Raw genomic sequence first — 18,963 nt, 5'->3', positions numbered from 1 at the left:
AAGACAGTGGAAGGCCATGGTACAGAGGCTATGGCACTAACCAAGACTAGAGAACAGTGGTTTGATTTTGGAGTGTCCTTCTCCTAGAAGAGATGCTTACCATAGCTAAAGAGACCTGTGTCGCCCAGTGAAATGCTCCTTATAGCACCATTTCTAATGTATAAATACTGCTAAATATACCAGAGAAAAAAGTTGCATGGAATGCCAGGAATAAACCCAGCTCGCTCACTCTAACAGTGTCGGTATAATAACTGGTGCTTGTTAGAACCACTACCAGAGGTCCCTTACCAATTAGTCCTCTCCTTCCTCAATATCCCCCGATACTACAAAGTGCCGTTCTACATCCGTCTACTGCCTTGTACTACAACTACCCTCCCCCACCCCTACCACTACCCACGCTTCTTCCCTAATTCCTTTCTAGCACCACTGATATCCAGACTTGTTTGTTTTCATAGCTTTTGTGTTTCTGTGTTTTGAATGTCATACGTTTTGGAGATCCCTGCTCCCAAGTTGAGTATTATATTTGTCTATTTTGATAATTCTAGGTAGACACACTCGTTAAATTAATAATATTGTTAATTTTAGCCTTAGCGGCTTTATGTGATGCCTTCCCTTACAGGTATCTTTGGCAGCCATTTTGGTGTCGCTACCTCCCGATCTCTTTGTTGTTTACGACTTTCAATTAGTTCCTCATACTAATTGTAGTCTCATTTATTTGGCTCTAGACATCTTATACAGTGTTTTAGCATGATTATTGAATTTTATTTAGGCTATTTTTGGTCTCTCAAGCCATCAATAGTGCTTCCCTTACGACCCTCAAGACCTGGGTTGGTGGCTTTGGCCGTAACGTAAAGGCGAAGCAGCCATATATTCTGGCGGAGGAGATGTGTGCCCTCCTCTATCCCAACACCAAAAAATTTATAAAGTAATTTGTATTTTAATAACTTTTTCCTTCAAGTTAATCCTCCCACCTCTAGCTTCCCCGGTCACCTGCTGATAGTTATAACTACCTTGTTAGATTTTAACGGCCATTCCAGCTTTTCTGGAACTTGGGTTTGTATTATTAGGAAAAAGGAAAAATACAAATTACTCTACAATTTTGTGATTTTTTAAGAACTATGATGCATATAAAGTGTTAAACAAATCCTTTTCAGACACCAGAGACATGGCTTTGTTACTCTTTTTATTTTCAATTCTTCAATTTAAAAAAAAATTTCAAGACCTTTCATAATAACAACAGGTCATCAGCATATATCAGGGCAATTCATTTTTGCAGTCTTGTGTAGCTCCTTACTTTACTATAACAGACAATACAGGACTATGTGAAGTTCATTTTTTCTTTTAAGTAAATTTTTTGCCTTGTAGGAAATGAGTTGCCATCAGATGTTACATCCATTGAATTAGCTGGCATTGATGTCAGTGATGGGTTAGAGGAAATGCAGGTCTTAGATATGGGGAACCTTAAGCAGGAACCAATCGATATTCAGACAAGGAAGGAGGATGTTATAGATCCCAATAAAAGAAAGCTTCCTCCAAGGAGACGTGGAGCAAGGTAAGGTTATACTTTACTACACAGTACTTGTTAATTTGATAGAGAAATGCTCTTTAATCTTTTAATTAGAAACACTATATCCTAAGCTCTAAAATCTGATATTCTAGATATATAGTCCAACTTGTTTTTACTAGATTAAGATATTTACAGTTTTTTTGGGCTCAGCCATGCCGTCCTGATGGAAGGTTCCTTTAGGCAGCTTTCTAAAGGATATTTGGCTACAGTGATACTCCCAGAGAATTAACCACAGGTTTCCAGAATTCTAACTCCTGGCGTGAGTATCCTTAATATAAATTTAAAGGATATCGCATAATATCAGGGGACGTATTTCTTGATACGACACATGGCAATCTTCACCCCGAATAGATTTTACGCTTTGAGGGGGAAGAGTGGCGAAATTGAAGGGGAGCCGTTATCAAGGTTACCCGGTGGATCCCCTCCCGGTACTACTATGGCGTATCTATTCCTTTAAACGTAGCCATTTAAGCACAGTGTTCTCCCATGTTCCTCTCGGTGTTCTTAATGTTTTCAAGGAATATTACCATGTAATCTCCAGCATCTTCATCCTCTGTAAAGTTGAGTATTTAATCTTTTCTGTGTATAATTTTTGGCTCCAATCGCCTGACCTTGCTGACCGACGGCTTTGTAAAAGATATCCGACACTACGGTGTCAAGGGATACAGCAAGGGAAACCCACCAAAGGTGAGTATGAGGCTTCCAGGAGAACTCTCCGGGACCTTACCTACCTTACAAATCTTTGAAGTGCCTACTGTTTCCTAAGGCTCAATCGAATACCTCTGTGCCTCAGGCACAGATCCAGCATCCCTCTATCCAACGGACAGTAGACAGGTATATCAACAGGCACTGCAAAGCTTGGACATCCACCAAGATCGGATGTCAGAGGTGTCCACTGACACCGGACAGGACCTACTGCAAGAAGGCCCTAAATATGGAGTGGTTCAACCACCCACGGAGGAAGAAGGGTCCGTTTTGACGGTGACTGAGGTCCCTCAGCTCACTGTGCCGGCATATCAACTTATGCCGTCAACCTCTTCAGCCCCAACTCCCCAACTGGCTAGACAGATTGGCAGGAGTGAAACGCTCCTAGAGTCGATCCAGCAGATGCCAACACTGTTCCGGAAGGAACGAGAGGAGAATAAGCAAGATCTCAAAGAAATAAAGAGAGAGGTACAGGGAAGGAAACGCCCTGGCGCTTGAAGGGGCTCCGCTAAGCCCCTTAAAATATCTGACCTCCCTCACTGCTCCGAACCAACCCCTGGAGGTAGACGGAACACATGCCCATGTTGAATGGAAAACTAAAACTTGATATCTCCTAGAAGTTTGGGTCTAATCCCCTTGAAGAGCTTCAATTCTGGCCTAGCTTTCAGCGTACCCAGAGAGACTGCGAGATGAACCTACATCCCGCGAGGAGACTATACCGAAGGAAGTCATTATCCTCGAACATGACAAGGCACAAGCCTTCCTTACCAAGACCCAGAAAGGGGCCGGATATACTAACTCTAAAAGTCTCAGCATTGAGCAAGAAGCATCCAACCTTCATTGCTCCTTCCTCCGCAGCCTTCCCCCTTTTGGGGAAAGCCTGCCCAATCCTAGAGAAATGCAAACCATTATCTCTAGCTATGCCCACCTGCGAGAAGTGGAAAGAGGTACATCTAACTTTCTCCGTCTCGAGGTTGGATCCGGAGATAGCAGGCCAGCAGTTTAATGAGAACCTTCCAAAGTTGCCAAACAATCCTTTGAGTAAGGAACAGGAGACGAAAGATAGTTTTGCCGCCTCCCTGTCTCATCAGAACTGCTTAGAAATGTGTGCAGGACTTTAATAACGCCCCACCCTTGTGATGGATTTGTAGGCTCTTCTCAGGTCAAAAATGGACCGGTAGAGAGCATGTGTTTGCCGCAACAACGGTGAAACACGAACCAGAAAACTGATTTCATCATGTATCTGGGGCGTAAACCCTCTCCCACAGGAAGTGGTCCAAAAAGTCATTACCAGAGCCACCACGGAGAATAGGAACCTGCTCCAAAAGTGGGGCATGTCCTCAAAGAGGAAATCATCATTAGAACTGCACAATTTCCGACCGTGACCATGACCACGGTGCCTCAAATGGTAGTCCAGCCATAAACCATCTTCCAGATGGTCTCTCATCAGCTGGTAGCTAGTCACCTGTATTTAATCCAGGCTTTGAAAGGCACTCGACCACCTTTCGGCCCTACAAAGGTAAGGGCCCAAAAAGAGGATCCTCCGGAAATCCCCCAAGGGTGGAGGAGGACGTGGTCATGGAAACATGTCCTCAGGAACCTCTAAACAATGAGAGGTTCCAGGTAGGAGGTAGACTTTAACACTTTCGGGATCATTGGACCTTCGATCCCTGGGTCCACAGCCAAATTATGAATGGACTTGGTTGGAAATGGAACAAAAATCCACCTTTCCAAAATTCTTCCAACACTTCCCCCTTATTGGAAGAATATACCTCAGAACTCTTGAACAAGAAGGTAATGAGGAAAGCGAAGTCCATCAAAATTCCAGGGAAGGCTGTTTTGTGTTCCCAAGAAAGACTCAGACTGACCCAGAGTCATTCTAGACTTGTTTTCACTCGACAAGTTCATTGAGAACAAGAAGTTCCGGATGCTTACAGTGCAACACATAAGGACTCTTTTACCAAAAAGGGGCGTATACAGTCTCAATAGACCTGGCAGATGCTTACTGGCATCTACCAGTCAGTCGCCCCCTCTCCTCTTACCTATGATTCAGGCTACAGAAGACAAAATTTGTCTTCACAGCCATGCCCTTTGGACTAAACATAGCTCCAAAGGTATTTACAAAGCTAATGGACACGATCGTCCAGCACCTACGCTCCGAAGGAGTACAGGTAGTAGCATAACTAGTCGATTGGCGGGTGCGGGCAGCATCCAAGGCTACTTGTCTGCAAGCGGCCGGAAAGGTGATCCAGTTCCTGGAACACCTGGGCCTCAAGATCAATCGCTAGAAGTCTCGCCTTTCTCCAGCTTACAAGTTTCAATGGTTAGGAATCCATGGGAATTTGCAGTCACACCACCTCTCCATTCTATTAAAGAAGAGGAGAGAAATAGCGGCATCTGTCAAGAGACTAATCCAACACGAGGATTTCAAAATGCCAACAGGAAAGAGTACTGGGCTCTCTCCGGTTCGCAGTAGTGACAGACCCGGGGCTAGAAGCACAGCCAAAGGATGCGCCAGGAGTCTGGAGAAGATACACATCAAAGGCTCAAAGAGATCAACAAGGTTGACACAGAGCCAATTGCGCACGCCATTAAGGCCGTGGTCAACGAATAAGAGCCTAGCACAGACAATTCTCTTGCAACTACCACAAACACCAGTGGCGATACACACGGAAGCCTCCCTGAAAGAATGGGGAGGCCATTCGCAAGAAATTGATCATTCCAGTTCAAAAAACTTTCACATTAACATCTTGGAGGCTATGACAGTCCTCCTGACGTTGAGGAGACTATCCCCTCGCAGAACAGTCCACATCAGATTGGCTCTCAACAGCGAGGTGATAGTAATATGTCTAATCAACAAGGCTCGAGTTCACCTCACATCAACCACGTGATGTTAGCCATCTTCTGCCTGGCAAGAAAGAGAAGATGGCATTTATCAAGCAGTTCACCTTCAAGGGTTCCACGATGTGACGACGGATGCTCTATCCAGGCGAAAGCCGATAGAGACAGAATGGTCCCTAGACGCAGACTCATACTCCTTTATTTTCGATAAAAGTCCCGGGACTGGAGATCGACCTCTTCCCAACGAGCGACAAGAAACTACCTCGTTATGTAGCCCCTTATGAGAACCTTAAGCAGAAGCGATAGACGTCACGTCTCTCGACTGGAACGGATGGAATCAAATTTATCTGTTTCCACCAACCAATCTGCTGCTAAAAGTCCTCGAAGAGCTAGGATCGTGCAGAGGAACAGCTCCTGTAGTGGCCCTCAAATGGCCCAAAAACAATTGGTTTCCTCTAGTTCTAGAATTGAAACTGTAACTGTTTCCTCTGCCGTACCCAGTTTTATCCAAACTGGTGCAGAAGTCTGCTGTTACATTTCATCCTCGAGAACCAACACCCTGCATCTCATGATTTTTTCGCCCTTGCAGTGAACAAAAGTTTGGGATCTCGAAGAATGTGGCCGACTTCATTGTAGAGTACAAGTCAAGTCCAACCAGGAGACAATGTGGATTGTCTTGGAAGAAAGGGGTAACCCTCGTGAAAACAAGGGGACCAACAGAAATTTCAACAGGTTTCTGCCTCTTTCTTCTTTTACCTACTTGAACGAGGCCTGACTTCCACTACGATAACCATGTGTAAGTCGGCCCTGACTAGACCTCTTCTATACGCCTTTGAGACGGACCTCATAAGCGAAACCTTTTTTAAGGTACCAAAGCATGCACTAGACCCAAGCCGGCAACCCCTCCAAAGCCCATTACATGGGCGTTGGTCAAAGTCTTGCACTATGCTTCGAACCTAAACAATGAGGATTGTACTGTAAAAGAACTAACACAGAAAGCCAATTTTCTGTTCGCAATAGCCTCAGGGGCTAGAGTTAGTGAAATATTGGCCCTATCAGGGATGTAGGCCATATTCAGTTCACAGAAGAGGGAGAACTGAATCCTTTCCCCGATCCTACTTTCTCGCCAAAAACGAGTTGCCCACCACTAGGTGGGGTCCTTGGAGAATCTGCCCACTGAAGGAAGATGTCTCCCTATGCTAAGGTCTATCTTCGTAGAACTTCAGACTTCAAGGAAGGACAGCTCTTCCGAGGCGAAACCTCAGGATCAAAATCTATCCCTAAAATAACTGAGAGCAATGCTCACCTACTTATTCGCAGAGCGGATCCTGACAGCTCACCCAGAGCAATACTCACCTACTTATTCGCAGAGCGGATCCTGACAGCTCACCCAGAGCAATACTCACCTACTTATTCGCAGAGCGGATCCTGACAGCTCACCCGCAGTTCATGATCCTAAGAAAATTGCTTCTTCCCAGAACTTCTTCCAACACTATACAAAGCAAGTACATAAAATAAGACATGTTGTGGTGGCGGCGGGTAGTTTTAAAAAACCCTTCGTCTAAGCCTGCGACGAACAGTGCACTGCTTTGGAACTTTCCAGTGCATCGGGTGCATTGGTACATTTACCCTTGAGTGCAAATCACAACGATGATTAACACAATGTTCAAAATGGGTGTGCAAATCACAACGATGATTAACACAATGTTCAAAATGGGTGCATATCTGACTGATAATACCAGTGCCGAGTGAACGTTGTGTCACGGTGTTCAAGCATTTCCAAAATCTGTACAAATCAGTCAGATTTGGTTTCATATCTCCATTGAGTGGCATCATTTCGATGAAATTACATATTTTTCCGACAGGAGAAAATATGGACCCTGATGTGTTTTCAATGCCGGATCAGATTCATACCTGATTGTCACTACAATTGATAATCTAGTTACAAGGTAAAATACTAAATGTATTTTTTGGGCTCAAGCCATGTCGTCCTGATGGAAGTTCCTATAGGGTAGCTTCTTAGGGTATATTACAACTACGGCGATATTCCCAGAGAATTTATTTTAAGGTACCAGAATTCTAACTCCTGGAGCGAATATCCCTCCTGAAAGGGATATCGCAACATATCAGAGGACGTATTCTTGACACGCCACATGGCAATCTGCATCCTGGACAGAGATTTCGTCTCGTAGGAGGCGATTGGCAAGAAACAAATTCGGGAAAGAAAAAGGGGGAGCCGCTCCCAAGGCTCCCTAACATCCGATTCGTATGCGTGCCTGGCGCCAATCCTGGCGCCATCTGTATTCCTTTTTGCGTAGCTTAACAACTCGGTGTTTTTTTCCTGTGTTTCTCGCAAATCTTGGATTTATTCTACTTTTCATGGCTTCTCCGTCTTCGTCGGCCTCTGATAAGTTGAGTACCATGTCTTTTATGTATAAATGTAGGCTCTTGGTAAATTTTTGAGTGATTAATAGGATTAATCTTTGTTACAAGAGCCGTAGCCTACCGGAGGCGTCATGGACGCTGTCGCTCGCTAGGTATAAGTTTAGTTAGTCAGAGCGACATTCCCGGTTGTTTTGCTTTAATAAATTTTAGCTATTTAGCATTACATAGGATTTCCTTTCGTGCTTAGTATTATTTTGGCGAAGTATTCGCCATTCTGGCCTACGCTAGGCCATGTAGCCTAGTCGTTTGGTCCTAGTACTTCATGCATGATTTTGGTTTTTCCGAGTGTAATAAAATTTTATTGAAGCTTTAGGCTATGTTTTATACATTTAAGATTGTGTTGAATATTTCCAAGATAGTATACGACTGAGTTTCGGTGATTTAGGTAATCGATTCTCTTGGTGCCTAGGCTAAGTTGCTTATGGAGCCTTAGTATACTTTCTCATACTTCCCGGTTGCTTTCTTTTCTTCGGAGAAGGTATGCAATCCCTTTCCCTCTGGTTAAGCCTTGGGCTTATCCCTAAGTGGTTTTTTCCGAATTAATTTTCGATAAAACTATACTGGGGTGTTACTGTACCTTCCTGTTCCAGTAAGTCTGGTTCAAAGAGGGACAGAACAACAGAGTTTTTAGTCTGAGTCTGTGCTTGTCTGGCTTGGGGTAGAGTCTCCCTCGCTGGCCTGACACAGACAAAGGTGGCTTAGCCTCCTTAGGTCACTACCGAAGGTTTCTGTGGATATGATTCCTTCTTTTGTGATCTACCAGACTAGTCCTTGTTGCTGTTCTCGGGGGAGGATAAGTTTCTTTCCCTGGGAGTGGCAACACCTTCCTTGCTTTGGTGCTCTGGGAGCTGGCAAGTATTGCTGGCCTCCCCCCTTGGATCTCCCTTAGGCTAAGATAAGTTTCTTGGCTGCGGGTGATCCGTCACTAAAGCAAGGTTGGTAGGACCCTCTTTGTCCCTTCCCCCTCTATCTCCGTAATGGCCTAGCCATTACAGTACTGTACGTCGTTCTACATCTGGACCTAGTATAGGTTAGGATGTGGAATTGACACAGCCCATTGCCGGCCGGCAGAGCTGTCGGCCGGCAAGGGTCTTATATTTTGAGTGCTGCCCGGACCTCCCTTGGTCCCTCATCCATGCCTGCCTGTAGAGCCAGACGGCATTGGTCAGGAAGCCTGAATTAGATTCTCCCCTTCCTTATATGCACTCTTTCGGATTGCCGGGCTTGGAGGTAGTGTACACTCTTATCCCGGCATCCATTCTATTTTTCTTCTAGTGCTGTACCCGACCCAGCTGCCGGCCTATGAGGCCGGCAGCCGGGCAGGTTTAGTCCTCTGGTTCTTTTGCTGCCGGCTGGCATCGGTCCTGTACCTTTGCCGGCCGGCTAATGTCAGCCCTTGTCTGCCGGTCACCAAGAGTGTGGCCGGCAGCTGGGTACTACCTTGTATAGTTGCCAGCCGGCAGCCATTGCCGGCCGACATTGGCTGTTGCCGGCCGGCACATGCATTTGAACCAGAGTTCTGCCGCCTTATAGCTGTTAAGTAGTATACTTTAAAGCTAGTTATGGTGTGTGCCGGCCGGCACGTATCCTCCTATACTGTACTAGTATTCTTCAGTATAACATATACAGTAAGAAGAAAACTATAGTATGGGTTTTGGTACAGCACTGTGTGTTCTAACACTTTTGTGTTTTCTTGCACAGTCCTTTGCTGTTGCCCTACAGATAGGAAAGTGAGTTCTTTCCTGTCTATTATCCAGGATTTTAAAATCATTGATTAGGTGTGAGCTCCACCTGTTTCCTCTGGAAACTTTGCATTGGTTACTCTAGAAGAGATTAACCATTTGATTTTATTATCTGGAAGGCTGCAGCATTGGGTTGTGAGGGAAACACAAGTGTGTGTCTTTCCTTTCTGAATTGTTATGCTATACACTGCATATCCTGTGATACATAGTTCACTTGATACTCATGGAAATTTCTTCTCTTTACAGAAGGACCCTCCGAAGTGCTTTCTGCAACGTCCGCAGCAAGAACCTCTGCGGACATGAGTTTTGTAGGAGACACGCAGCATGCGCTGTCTCCAAGGATGATCTCCGGTATTGGGACCCTCAGGTATGTACTGTGTGCACTAACCTGATTACTGAGGCCTTTGATTCCCCTAGGACGGCGGAATCAAGGGATATAGCAAGGGGAAAGCTTCGTACCTGGGTAAGGGGCTTCCAAAAGAACACCTCTGGCCCTTATCTTCCAAGTGAGAAGATGAGGGCGTATCTTTTCCCTAAGGCATCAGCTGATGCAGTGATTCCCCAGCCTCAAGAGGAGATCCCCCAAGTTCAGATCCAGGTGGATGCTGAAGTCGCAGTCGCGATGCAAGGCATCCAGTTACATGACAGGATGTCTGATGTGGACGAGCGTCTGGAGGAAGACCTCCTGGCAGAAGCCCAGGATGAAGTTCAAGCCCCAGAAGTTGTAGAGAAAGAGGTCGACGAGGTGTCGGCTACTCCGGTTCAGATTCCGGAGCCTATTCCCTCAACATCGGCCGGTCTCCCAGTAGAGCTGGGACAGGCCCTCTCTTCTATTGTTGGAATGATCCAACAAATGCAGAAGGAGAATCAGGAGAAGGCGGCTGCAATGGAACTGCGGATGCAGTGCCTTGCAGAATCACATGGGCCCCAGAAAAAGCTCAATGTGAAAGACCTTCCCTTGTGCTCAGATGCTAACCCATGGAGGTATGCTGAGCACATGCCGATGACGACTGGAAAGATCGTCATCTCGGATAAGCTGGGCTCAGTTCCCCTGGAGGAGGTGGAATTCTGGCCCAGCAAGGCATCATATCCGGACTGTTATGTCCGGCTGATGAAGGAACCAGCTTCAAAGGAGGAGACAGAGCCGAAGGAGGTCATAGTGATGGACCACGCTAAGGCTCAAGCTCTACTTTCATCCTCGATGAAAGAGAGGGGCTTCTTTAACTCAAAGGTAGCTGCATTGAGCAAGAAGCTCCCTTCCCTTGTGTCCTCGCCTGCTAGAGCCTTTCCCTTTTTACAGAAAGGGTTTGCGGCTGTACTAAAAGCAGTCGAGGCCGGCAAGTCTTGCCCCTCCCTGGAGGAGTGTAAACCCTTGTCGCTTGCCCTGCCTATGGACTACAAAGACTGGAAGGACGTCCATCTTACGTTCTCAGTTGGGAAGTTGGAGGCTGATATTGCCGGACGTCAGTTCGGCGAGGACCTCCCTAAGCTGTCTGACTTTCTTTTGCGAAGAGAGTTCGAGACACAAGAAAGACTGGCTGCCTCAATGTCTCTTCAGACTACTCTTGAGACGATGGCAAGTGACCCCAAGGTCCATGAAATGTTCATGGTGGTGGCCAAGACTCATCTGGCCACAGTGACGAAGGACCTTTATGGCTTCGTCAAGGCAAGGAGAGCTTGTAGGGAGTTCGTGTTCACCTCGGCTACGGTGAGGCACGAGCCAAGGAAACTAATCTCCTCCAACATTTGGGGAAAAGACCTATTCCCTACCGACTTGGTCAAAGAAGTTGTTGATAAGGCCGCCTTGGAGAATAGAAACCTTCTCCAGAAGTGGGGCCTGGCTATCAAAAGAAAGTCTTCCCCGGATGAGGGTCCTCAACCAAAGAGGAAGACTATGAGGACTAGGCTACCGTCTCGGCCAGCCAAGCCTGTTAGACAGCAACAGCAACTGCAATTGCCATTGCCTCCAGTGCCCCAGATCGTGGCACAAACCCCGACCACTTTTCAGTGGGTACTCCAGGCCGTGTCGACACAGTCCACGGCATTCACCCCAGCGTTCGAAGGGCAGTCTACTTCCTTTCGAGCAAAGCCTAGAGGAGCAGCCAGAGGCTCGTCTAGGCGCCCCTCAAAGGGAAGGGGATTCAGGGGTGGTCGTGGTCAGGGAGGCAACACCTCCGGACGGCAGTCCAAGTGAGATGATACCGGTAGGAGGGAGACTTCTGAAATTTCGGGATCGGTGGACCTTCGATCCCTGGCCCACAACCTACTCAAGAATGGACTGGGCTGGAGCTGGTATAGCACTCCACCCCCGTGCCTTCGGTTTTTCCAACACTCCACCCCCGTTATGGAGGAGTACGTTCAAGAACTGTTGGAGAAAAAAGGTGATCCGAAGGGTGAAGCCCATCAATTTCTAAGGGAGGCTGTTTTGTGTTCCCAAGAAAGACTCGGAAAAGCTCAGAGTCATTCTGGACTTGTCGCCACTCAACAAGTTCATAGTGAATTGCAAATTCAAAATGCTAACACTGCAACACATAAGGACCTTACTGCCCAAGAGGGCATATTCCGTCTCTATAGACTTGTCAGACGCCTATTGGCACATTCCAATCAGCCATCGACTCTCCCCCTACCTAGGGTTCAGGCTACAACGAAGACTATACGCCTTCGGAGCCATGCCATTCGGGCTAAACATAGCCCCAAGGATTTTTACGAAGCTTGCGAGCGTAGCTCTCAAACATTACGCCTAAAGGGAATTCAGGTAGTAGCCTACCTGGACGACTGGTTGGTGTGGGCAGCATCCGAGACAGAATGCTTGCAAGCTTCCAGTCAAGTGATCCAGTTCCTAGAGTACCTAGGCTTCAAGATCAACAGAAAAAAGTCTCGACTTTCTCCATCTCAAAAGTTCCAGTGGCTGGGAATCCACTGGGACCTTTTGTCACACCGTTTCTCCATCCCGGCGAAGAAAAGGAAGGAGATAGTGGGTTCTGTCAAGAGACTTCTAGATTCCGAAAGGATATCAAGACGCGAGCAGGAGAGGGTACTGGGCTCTCTCCAGTTTGCTTCGGTGACAGACCCAGTGCTAAGAGCACAGCTAAAGGATGCAATCGGAGTTTGGAGAAGTTATGCATCAAACGCGCGAAGAGATCTGAGAAGACCAGCCGCTTCGGCTAAGTACTCTTCTCAGGCCTTGGTCCCAAGCCAGACATCTAAAGAAGTCGGTTCTTCTTCAGCCACCTCCCCCGTCGGTGACGATTCACTCAGACGCCTCGAAGGAGGGATGGGGAGGTCACTCTCATCGGAAAAAAGTCCAAGGGACTTGGTCCAAGCTATTCAAGACCTTTCACATAAAACTTTCTAGAAGCTATGGCAGTGCTCCTTACTTTAAAGAAAGTATCCCCGCGTCACTCGATCCACATAAGGTTGGTGATGGACAGCGAGGTAGTTGTGAGATACTTGAATCGACAAGGATCGAGGTCACCACCTCTCAACCAGGTGATGTTGGCCATCTTCCGATTGGCGGAAAAGAAGAAGTGGTACCTGTCGGCAGTTCACCTTCAAGGAGTCCGCAATGTGACGGCGGACGCTCTATCCAGGTTCACACCGATAGAGTCGGAATGGTCCTTAGACGCAGGATCATTCTCCTTCATTCTGAATCAAGTCCCAGAACTGCAGATAGACCTCTTTGCGACGAAAAACAACAAGAAGTTGCCCCTGTACGTGCCCCGTACGAGGACCCCTTAGCGGAAGCAGTGGACGCAATGTCCCTCGACTGGAACAGATGGTCCAAGATTTATCTGTTCCCTCCTCACAACCTTCTGTTGAGGGTCCTCAACAAACTGAGATCCTTCAAGGGGTAGCGGCAATAGCGGCCCACAAGTGGCCGAACAGCGTGTGGTTCCCCCTGGCATTGGAACTGTAGCTGAAGTTTGTACCGCTACCAGATCCAGTTCTGACCCAGCGAGTCCAGAAGTCAACTGTCTGCGCTTTATTACAGAAAACCCGGACCCTGCAGCTCATGATTTTCTCTCCCTAACGGTGAGAAAGCGTTTCGGGATTTCGAAAGCCAGCATAGACTTCCTTGAGGAATATAAGTGCAAATCTACTTGAAGGCAATATGAGTCATCTTGGAGAAAATGGGTGGCCTTTTGTCAAGGCGAAGAATCCGCAGGAGATCTTGACAGACTTCTGCTTATCTTTCTTCTCCACCTCCATGGTCAAGGATTGGCAGCTAACACGATTTCAGCGTGTAAGTCTGCTTTGACAAGACCCATTCTATATGCCTTCCAGGTCGACCTAGGTAACGAGATCTTTAATAAAGTCCCGAAAGCCTGCGCTAAGCTCAGACCTTCAGCACCTCCAAAGCCCATTTCATGGTCTTTAGACAAGTTCTTCATTTCGCTTCTCTGTTGAGCAATGAAGAGTGTGCGTTAAAGGATTTGACACAAAAAGTTATTTTCCTATTTGCACTCGCGTCCGGGGCCAGGGTTAGTGAGATTGTAGCCCTCTCGAGAGAGGCAGGTCGTGTTCAGTTCCTGGATGGGGGGCATCTGAACCTGTTTCCGGATCCTACGTTTCTCGCCAAGAATGAGTTACCCACCAACAGGTGGGGTCCCTGGAGAATCTGCCCTCTGAAAGAAGATGCATCTCTATGTCCAGTAGAATGCCTAAAGGTCTATCTTCATAGAACTTCAGACTTCAAGGGTGATCAACTATTCAGGGGAGAAACATCAGGCTCAAATTTATCTCTGAATCAACTCGGAGCGAAAATCACATATTTTATTCGCAGAGCGGATCCTGACAGTACACCCGCAGGTCACGATCCGAGGAAAGTTGCCTCATCCTTAAATTTCTTTAATTGTATGGATTTTGAACATCTCCGTTCATACACTGTCTGGAAGTCTTCCAGAGTGTTCTTTCGCCACTATGCGAAGCAAGTAGAGGAACTAAAGAGATCTGTGGTAGCAGTGGGTCGCGGTGTTAACCCTACTGTTTAACTCTGCGAGGAACAGTGGTCTTAATTGGGACGATTAATTCCAGGGTGAGTGTGTAGTTACATACTGTACTACAAACTAAGTGAGGGCACTGTGTTGCCCATGTAGACTGTTCCATTTCCGAAGGTGAACTTAGCATAAGTGCAGACATGTGTGCCGAGCGTTTCTAACGCTAATGTCATTGATTTGTAATACAGACTTTTATGACTTTGATACCTCGGTATCTTAAGAGTGGCATTTAATGTTTTTTCTTTCAGACAAACAAGTTCTGTTTACTATCATACTTATGCTTAAAGCTTTGGGTTATCCTCTTCTTATGTATATATATATATATATAATTGTGGTTAACCTGTCTATTTATTGCCTGTCAATAAACTGGTTCTTGAGAACCTTGCGTCTCCTTCACCTGTGTCAATTTATTGGTATAATTGAGCATTCATCCTATGTACCTTATCTGGGATAATTCTAATAGAATTGTTCCTTTATGCAAGCTATGTTGCATTGGTTTTCCTCCTATGCGAATATAAAACCTTTGTCCAATACAAGTATTGTGCGGAGAATTGGTCGATATTTCATATTGACGCAGTGATTCTTTACAAACTATGCTTTACTTAATATAGGGCGAGACCACTATATTAGCTTGCCTGGTATTCATACATAGGTATATGTACTCTTCGAGACTTTTCCAGAGCCTAGTAGGACTCTTCCCTGTAGGGGGCAGGAAGCTCTAACATGGTTTATAGTTAGTTGAAAAGATGTATAACGGTAACATCTTAGGTCTCTAGGTCTAGTCGACCGGGAAAAATTACATCCGGGGAGTACGGCACGTTCTGAGAATCCACAGATACAGTAATGCTCTGGTATACTTCCATCAGGACGACATGGCTTGAGCCCAAAAAACGGATTTTGAGCGAAGCGAAAAATCTATTTTTGGGTGAGATGGCCATGTCGTCCTGATGGACCCGCCCTTGCCTTTCTAAGAAAGGGCTGTAGGACCCCTCCCTACATACAGTATCTGTAGCACCTCGTGTACGCTACAAGGAATACAGATGGCGCCAGGATTGGCGCCAGGCACGCATACGAATCGGATGTTAGGGAGCCTTGGGAGCGGCTCCCCCTTTTTCTTTCCCGAATTCGTTTCTTGCCAATCGCCTCCTACGAGACGAAATCTCGGTCCAGGATGCAGATTGCCATGTGGCGTGTCAAGAATACGTCCTCTGATATGTCGCGATATCCCTTTCAGGAGGGATATTCGCTCCAGGAGTTAGAATTCTGGTACCTTAAGGTAAATTCTCTGGGAATATCGCCGTAGTTGTAATATACCCTAGGAAGCTACCCTATAGGAACTTTCATCAGGACGACATGGCCATCTCACCCAAAAATAGATTTTTCGCTTCGCTCAAAATCCGTTTTGTGTCTTATTGCTGCTATCTCAGTAACAGACGAATAAAACATACTAGAGTTTTAATTAAATCTTAGAAGGGCCCAACTTGAAATCAGAGTACAGATTTCCAAGGGATGGAAAAGGTAATCTCTGAGATTTACCGTCCGTCTCTATGGAGATACAAACTTTGAATCCTTATAGTCGAAGTCGACACTTTCCCTGCAGGGGGCAGAAAGCCCTAAGCTAGTTCTAAGCTTAGTGGATATGACAAATAACATAATGTCATATATAAAGGTCTAGGAGACCATATAAGGAACTCATTCAAAGTAAAGGCACTTTGGGTGATATGGCCATGTTGTCCTGATGGACCCTCCTTTCTTTCAAAAAGGGGTATACAACTATGTAACGAAAGACCCCACCCGAAACTACTCTATCTGCGGCTATCCATGCTTAAATGCAATAAGGAATAGTTACGCCATAGTAGTACTGGGAGGGGATCCACCGGGTAACCTTGATAACGGCTCCCCTTCACTCGCCACTCTTCCCCCTCAAAGCGTAAAATCTATTCGGGCTGAAGATTGCCATGTGTCGTATCAAGAAATACGTCCCCTGATATTATGCGATATCCTTTAAAGTTACATTAAGGATACTCGCGCCAGGAGTTAGAATTCTGGAAACCTGTGGTTAATTCTCTGGGAGTATCACTGTTGCCAAATATCCCTTAGAAAGCTGCCTAAAGGAACCTTCCATCAGGACGACATGGCCATATCACCCAAAAATAGATTTTTCGCTTTGCTCAAAATCCGTTTTATATCATTGCATAGTTTTCATAGTAAAATGGCTTCCAAGTACAGTACTGTACAGGTATACCTCACCTTACATCAGTAATTGATTCCAGGAGAGGCGACAAGTTGAAAAATGACGTAAGTTAAATTTACTTGTCTCTATGAATTTACTTGTCACTAGGCTAAACTCCAAAAAAAAAATTCCCAGTTCTGTATTTTATTTTCTAAATGCAATTAGAATAATATATGGCTAATAAAAATCTATTTAAGCTTACAAACAAGTAGATTTTAGATTTTAATTTAGTACTAAAAAAGTAATCTATACTTGTAAAGGTAGATATTTTCAATTTAGCATGTTTACAGTACATCACGGGCTGTTTATTTGTGAATGTGGTTTGCTCTAAGATAGTATTAAATAGAAGGATTTTGTAAGGTTAAATAACAAATTAAGTTATAATTATTTAGATGTTACAAAATAAAAAACTTAGATGTTACATTTATTAATATTTACATTCAATATCTTTCTTTACATCACATAGCCTATGTAGATGGCTGCGGATCATCAGCGCCAACAACTGATTCATATTTTGTTGTTGGTCGATGCGCATTTCAATAAACTGGTCGAGAGTTCGTTGAACAGTGTTCCTCATTTTCAAGGATTACATGATATGTGGCTAAATCATATCAACAATAAACTTAACTATATTTGAACATAATCATGATACCGTCGTGACCTTGAAAACAGCCGACACAAAACCAAAATAAAAAATTGCTAATTGCTTGTTAAAATACATCTTGTATGATAATAGAAAAGTACAAAAACTACTAAACAAGGTTCAGATAACATTGAAAACTAGGATTATTGTAGAAATCTTCAAGTACATATATGTTATGCTGTCAGCTACAGCCACAAGTCAGCTGATAAAATTGAATGGTGTTTTAATCCCTGTCTACGATCAAACATAGATTTATGCAAAGTAAAAGTTTTTATTTTGCGTAGTATTTACCTGGCACTTTCTAAGGAAACAGATTTCTGTTAAATCTGTTTAGAGAGAGAGAGAGAGAGAGAGAGAGAGAGAGAGAGAGAGAGAGAGAGAGAGAGAGAGAGAGAGAGATTCTTATGATAACTAATAATAATGGCTATAAACAAACTGTATAAACACATATTCATATAACTTTGGCTATAAATGAAATGTATGAAGACTATGATATTCTATTACAAATTGGTGCTGATGTAATTCTATTGAATAATCTAAAAAATAATTCTTTATTATTCAAATGATAACTTATAATAATAGCTATAAACGAAATGTATGAAAACTATGACATTCTATTACAAATTGGTGCTGATGTATTTTTATTGAATAAGCTAAAAAATAATTCTTTGTTATTTGCGATACTCTCAAGATCAGCTGATCACAACCATAAATAAAAAAAAGTAGTTGTTGATTGTTAAGTTGCACTTGACATTAAGAAAATAACATACAAAAATGTATTTTCATATGATTTTATATACTTTTATTCTTATTTATTGTACAATACATAGTTTATAGTTGAACTAGCATAGAAAACGTCAGTTAAGCTAATAAAAACTGTCACAGCTGTTTTCATAGTTCCTTCGCAAGGATTTATGTTAATTAAGCGAATGTTTACGTTAAATATAGGTATTTTAATGTGATTTTATATCCTTTAATTATTATTTATAGTAAAGTAACATATTTTGTGTTCTTTTAACGGTATTCCAGTAATATTATGACTTTGATACTTGTGGTGGACAGACAGAAAGTCAAACAGAATGACTCAAAACTGGATTTTTATTTTTCCATGTATTATTTTTGATAACCGACGTAAATTTGAAAGTGACTTAACTCGAAACGACATAAGTCGAGGTATACCTAGGCTTTAGTACCGACATGTTGATTTCTATAGCTTTTTCATAGTCATCCAGTGATGTCAATTAATTATTTTACATCATACTAAGGCCAGATAATCATGAATGCTATTACATATTTAAAGAGAAAAAAATCTATAATGTTTTTTATTTATTCTTTGAGTATGATAATAGTGATTTATGAATACAGTGGGACCTCTCGATACGAAAGAATCTGCTTACGAAATTTTCACTCTGCGAAACGAGATGCGAAGAATTTTACGACTCGCATCACGAAAAATGTTTCGGAAAACGAAAGGAGATATGGTGCGAAAGCTCGACCGTGTTCGAGCTTTTAAAATTCCATGACGCCAGCCCGTAAACCCGCTACCATCCTCCCACGCTCCCATTGATTATCCTGCTCTCCTATTGGTCAGCATCTACTGTACAGTATCTCATCATGCATCTACGCACTGGCGTTCCTATGTCTTTTCGTTCCGGCTGCAGTATCGTACATAATGACTTAGTGTTTGTGATTTCACTTTCGTAACAATTGTACTGTATCGTGTGTGATATTACGTTACATTATTAGCCATGGGTCCCAAGAAAGTCGCTGATGTCAAGGGAGAGAAAAGG

The 18,963-nt window shown here is 44.2% G+C and overlaps 1 protein-coding gene across 1 annotated transcript in view; it reads left to right on the top strand.

Moving 5' to 3' along the window:
- LOC137616455 (zinc finger protein Xfin-like) overlaps nt 1-18,963 on the top strand; it is a 106,140-nt gene that overhangs the window by 51,070 nt on the left and 36,107 nt on the right. The window contains exon 4 of the mRNA XM_068346233.1: nt 1,366-1,552. Within this exon, the coding sequence (XP_068202334.1) occupies nt 1,366-1,552 (187 nt within the window). The remainder of the gene's footprint in view (nt 1-1,365; nt 1,553-18,963) is intronic.

The sequence above is a fragment of the Palaemon carinicauda genome, chromosome 22, assembly GCF_036898095.1.
Source record: "Palaemon carinicauda isolate YSFRI2023 chromosome 22, ASM3689809v2, whole genome shotgun sequence".
Taxonomy (NCBI): Eukaryota; Metazoa; Arthropoda; class Malacostraca; order Decapoda; family Palaemonidae; genus Palaemon; species Palaemon carinicauda.
Note: the sequence above shows the minus strand (reverse complement) of the source record. Positions and strands in the feature narration are given on the sequence as shown.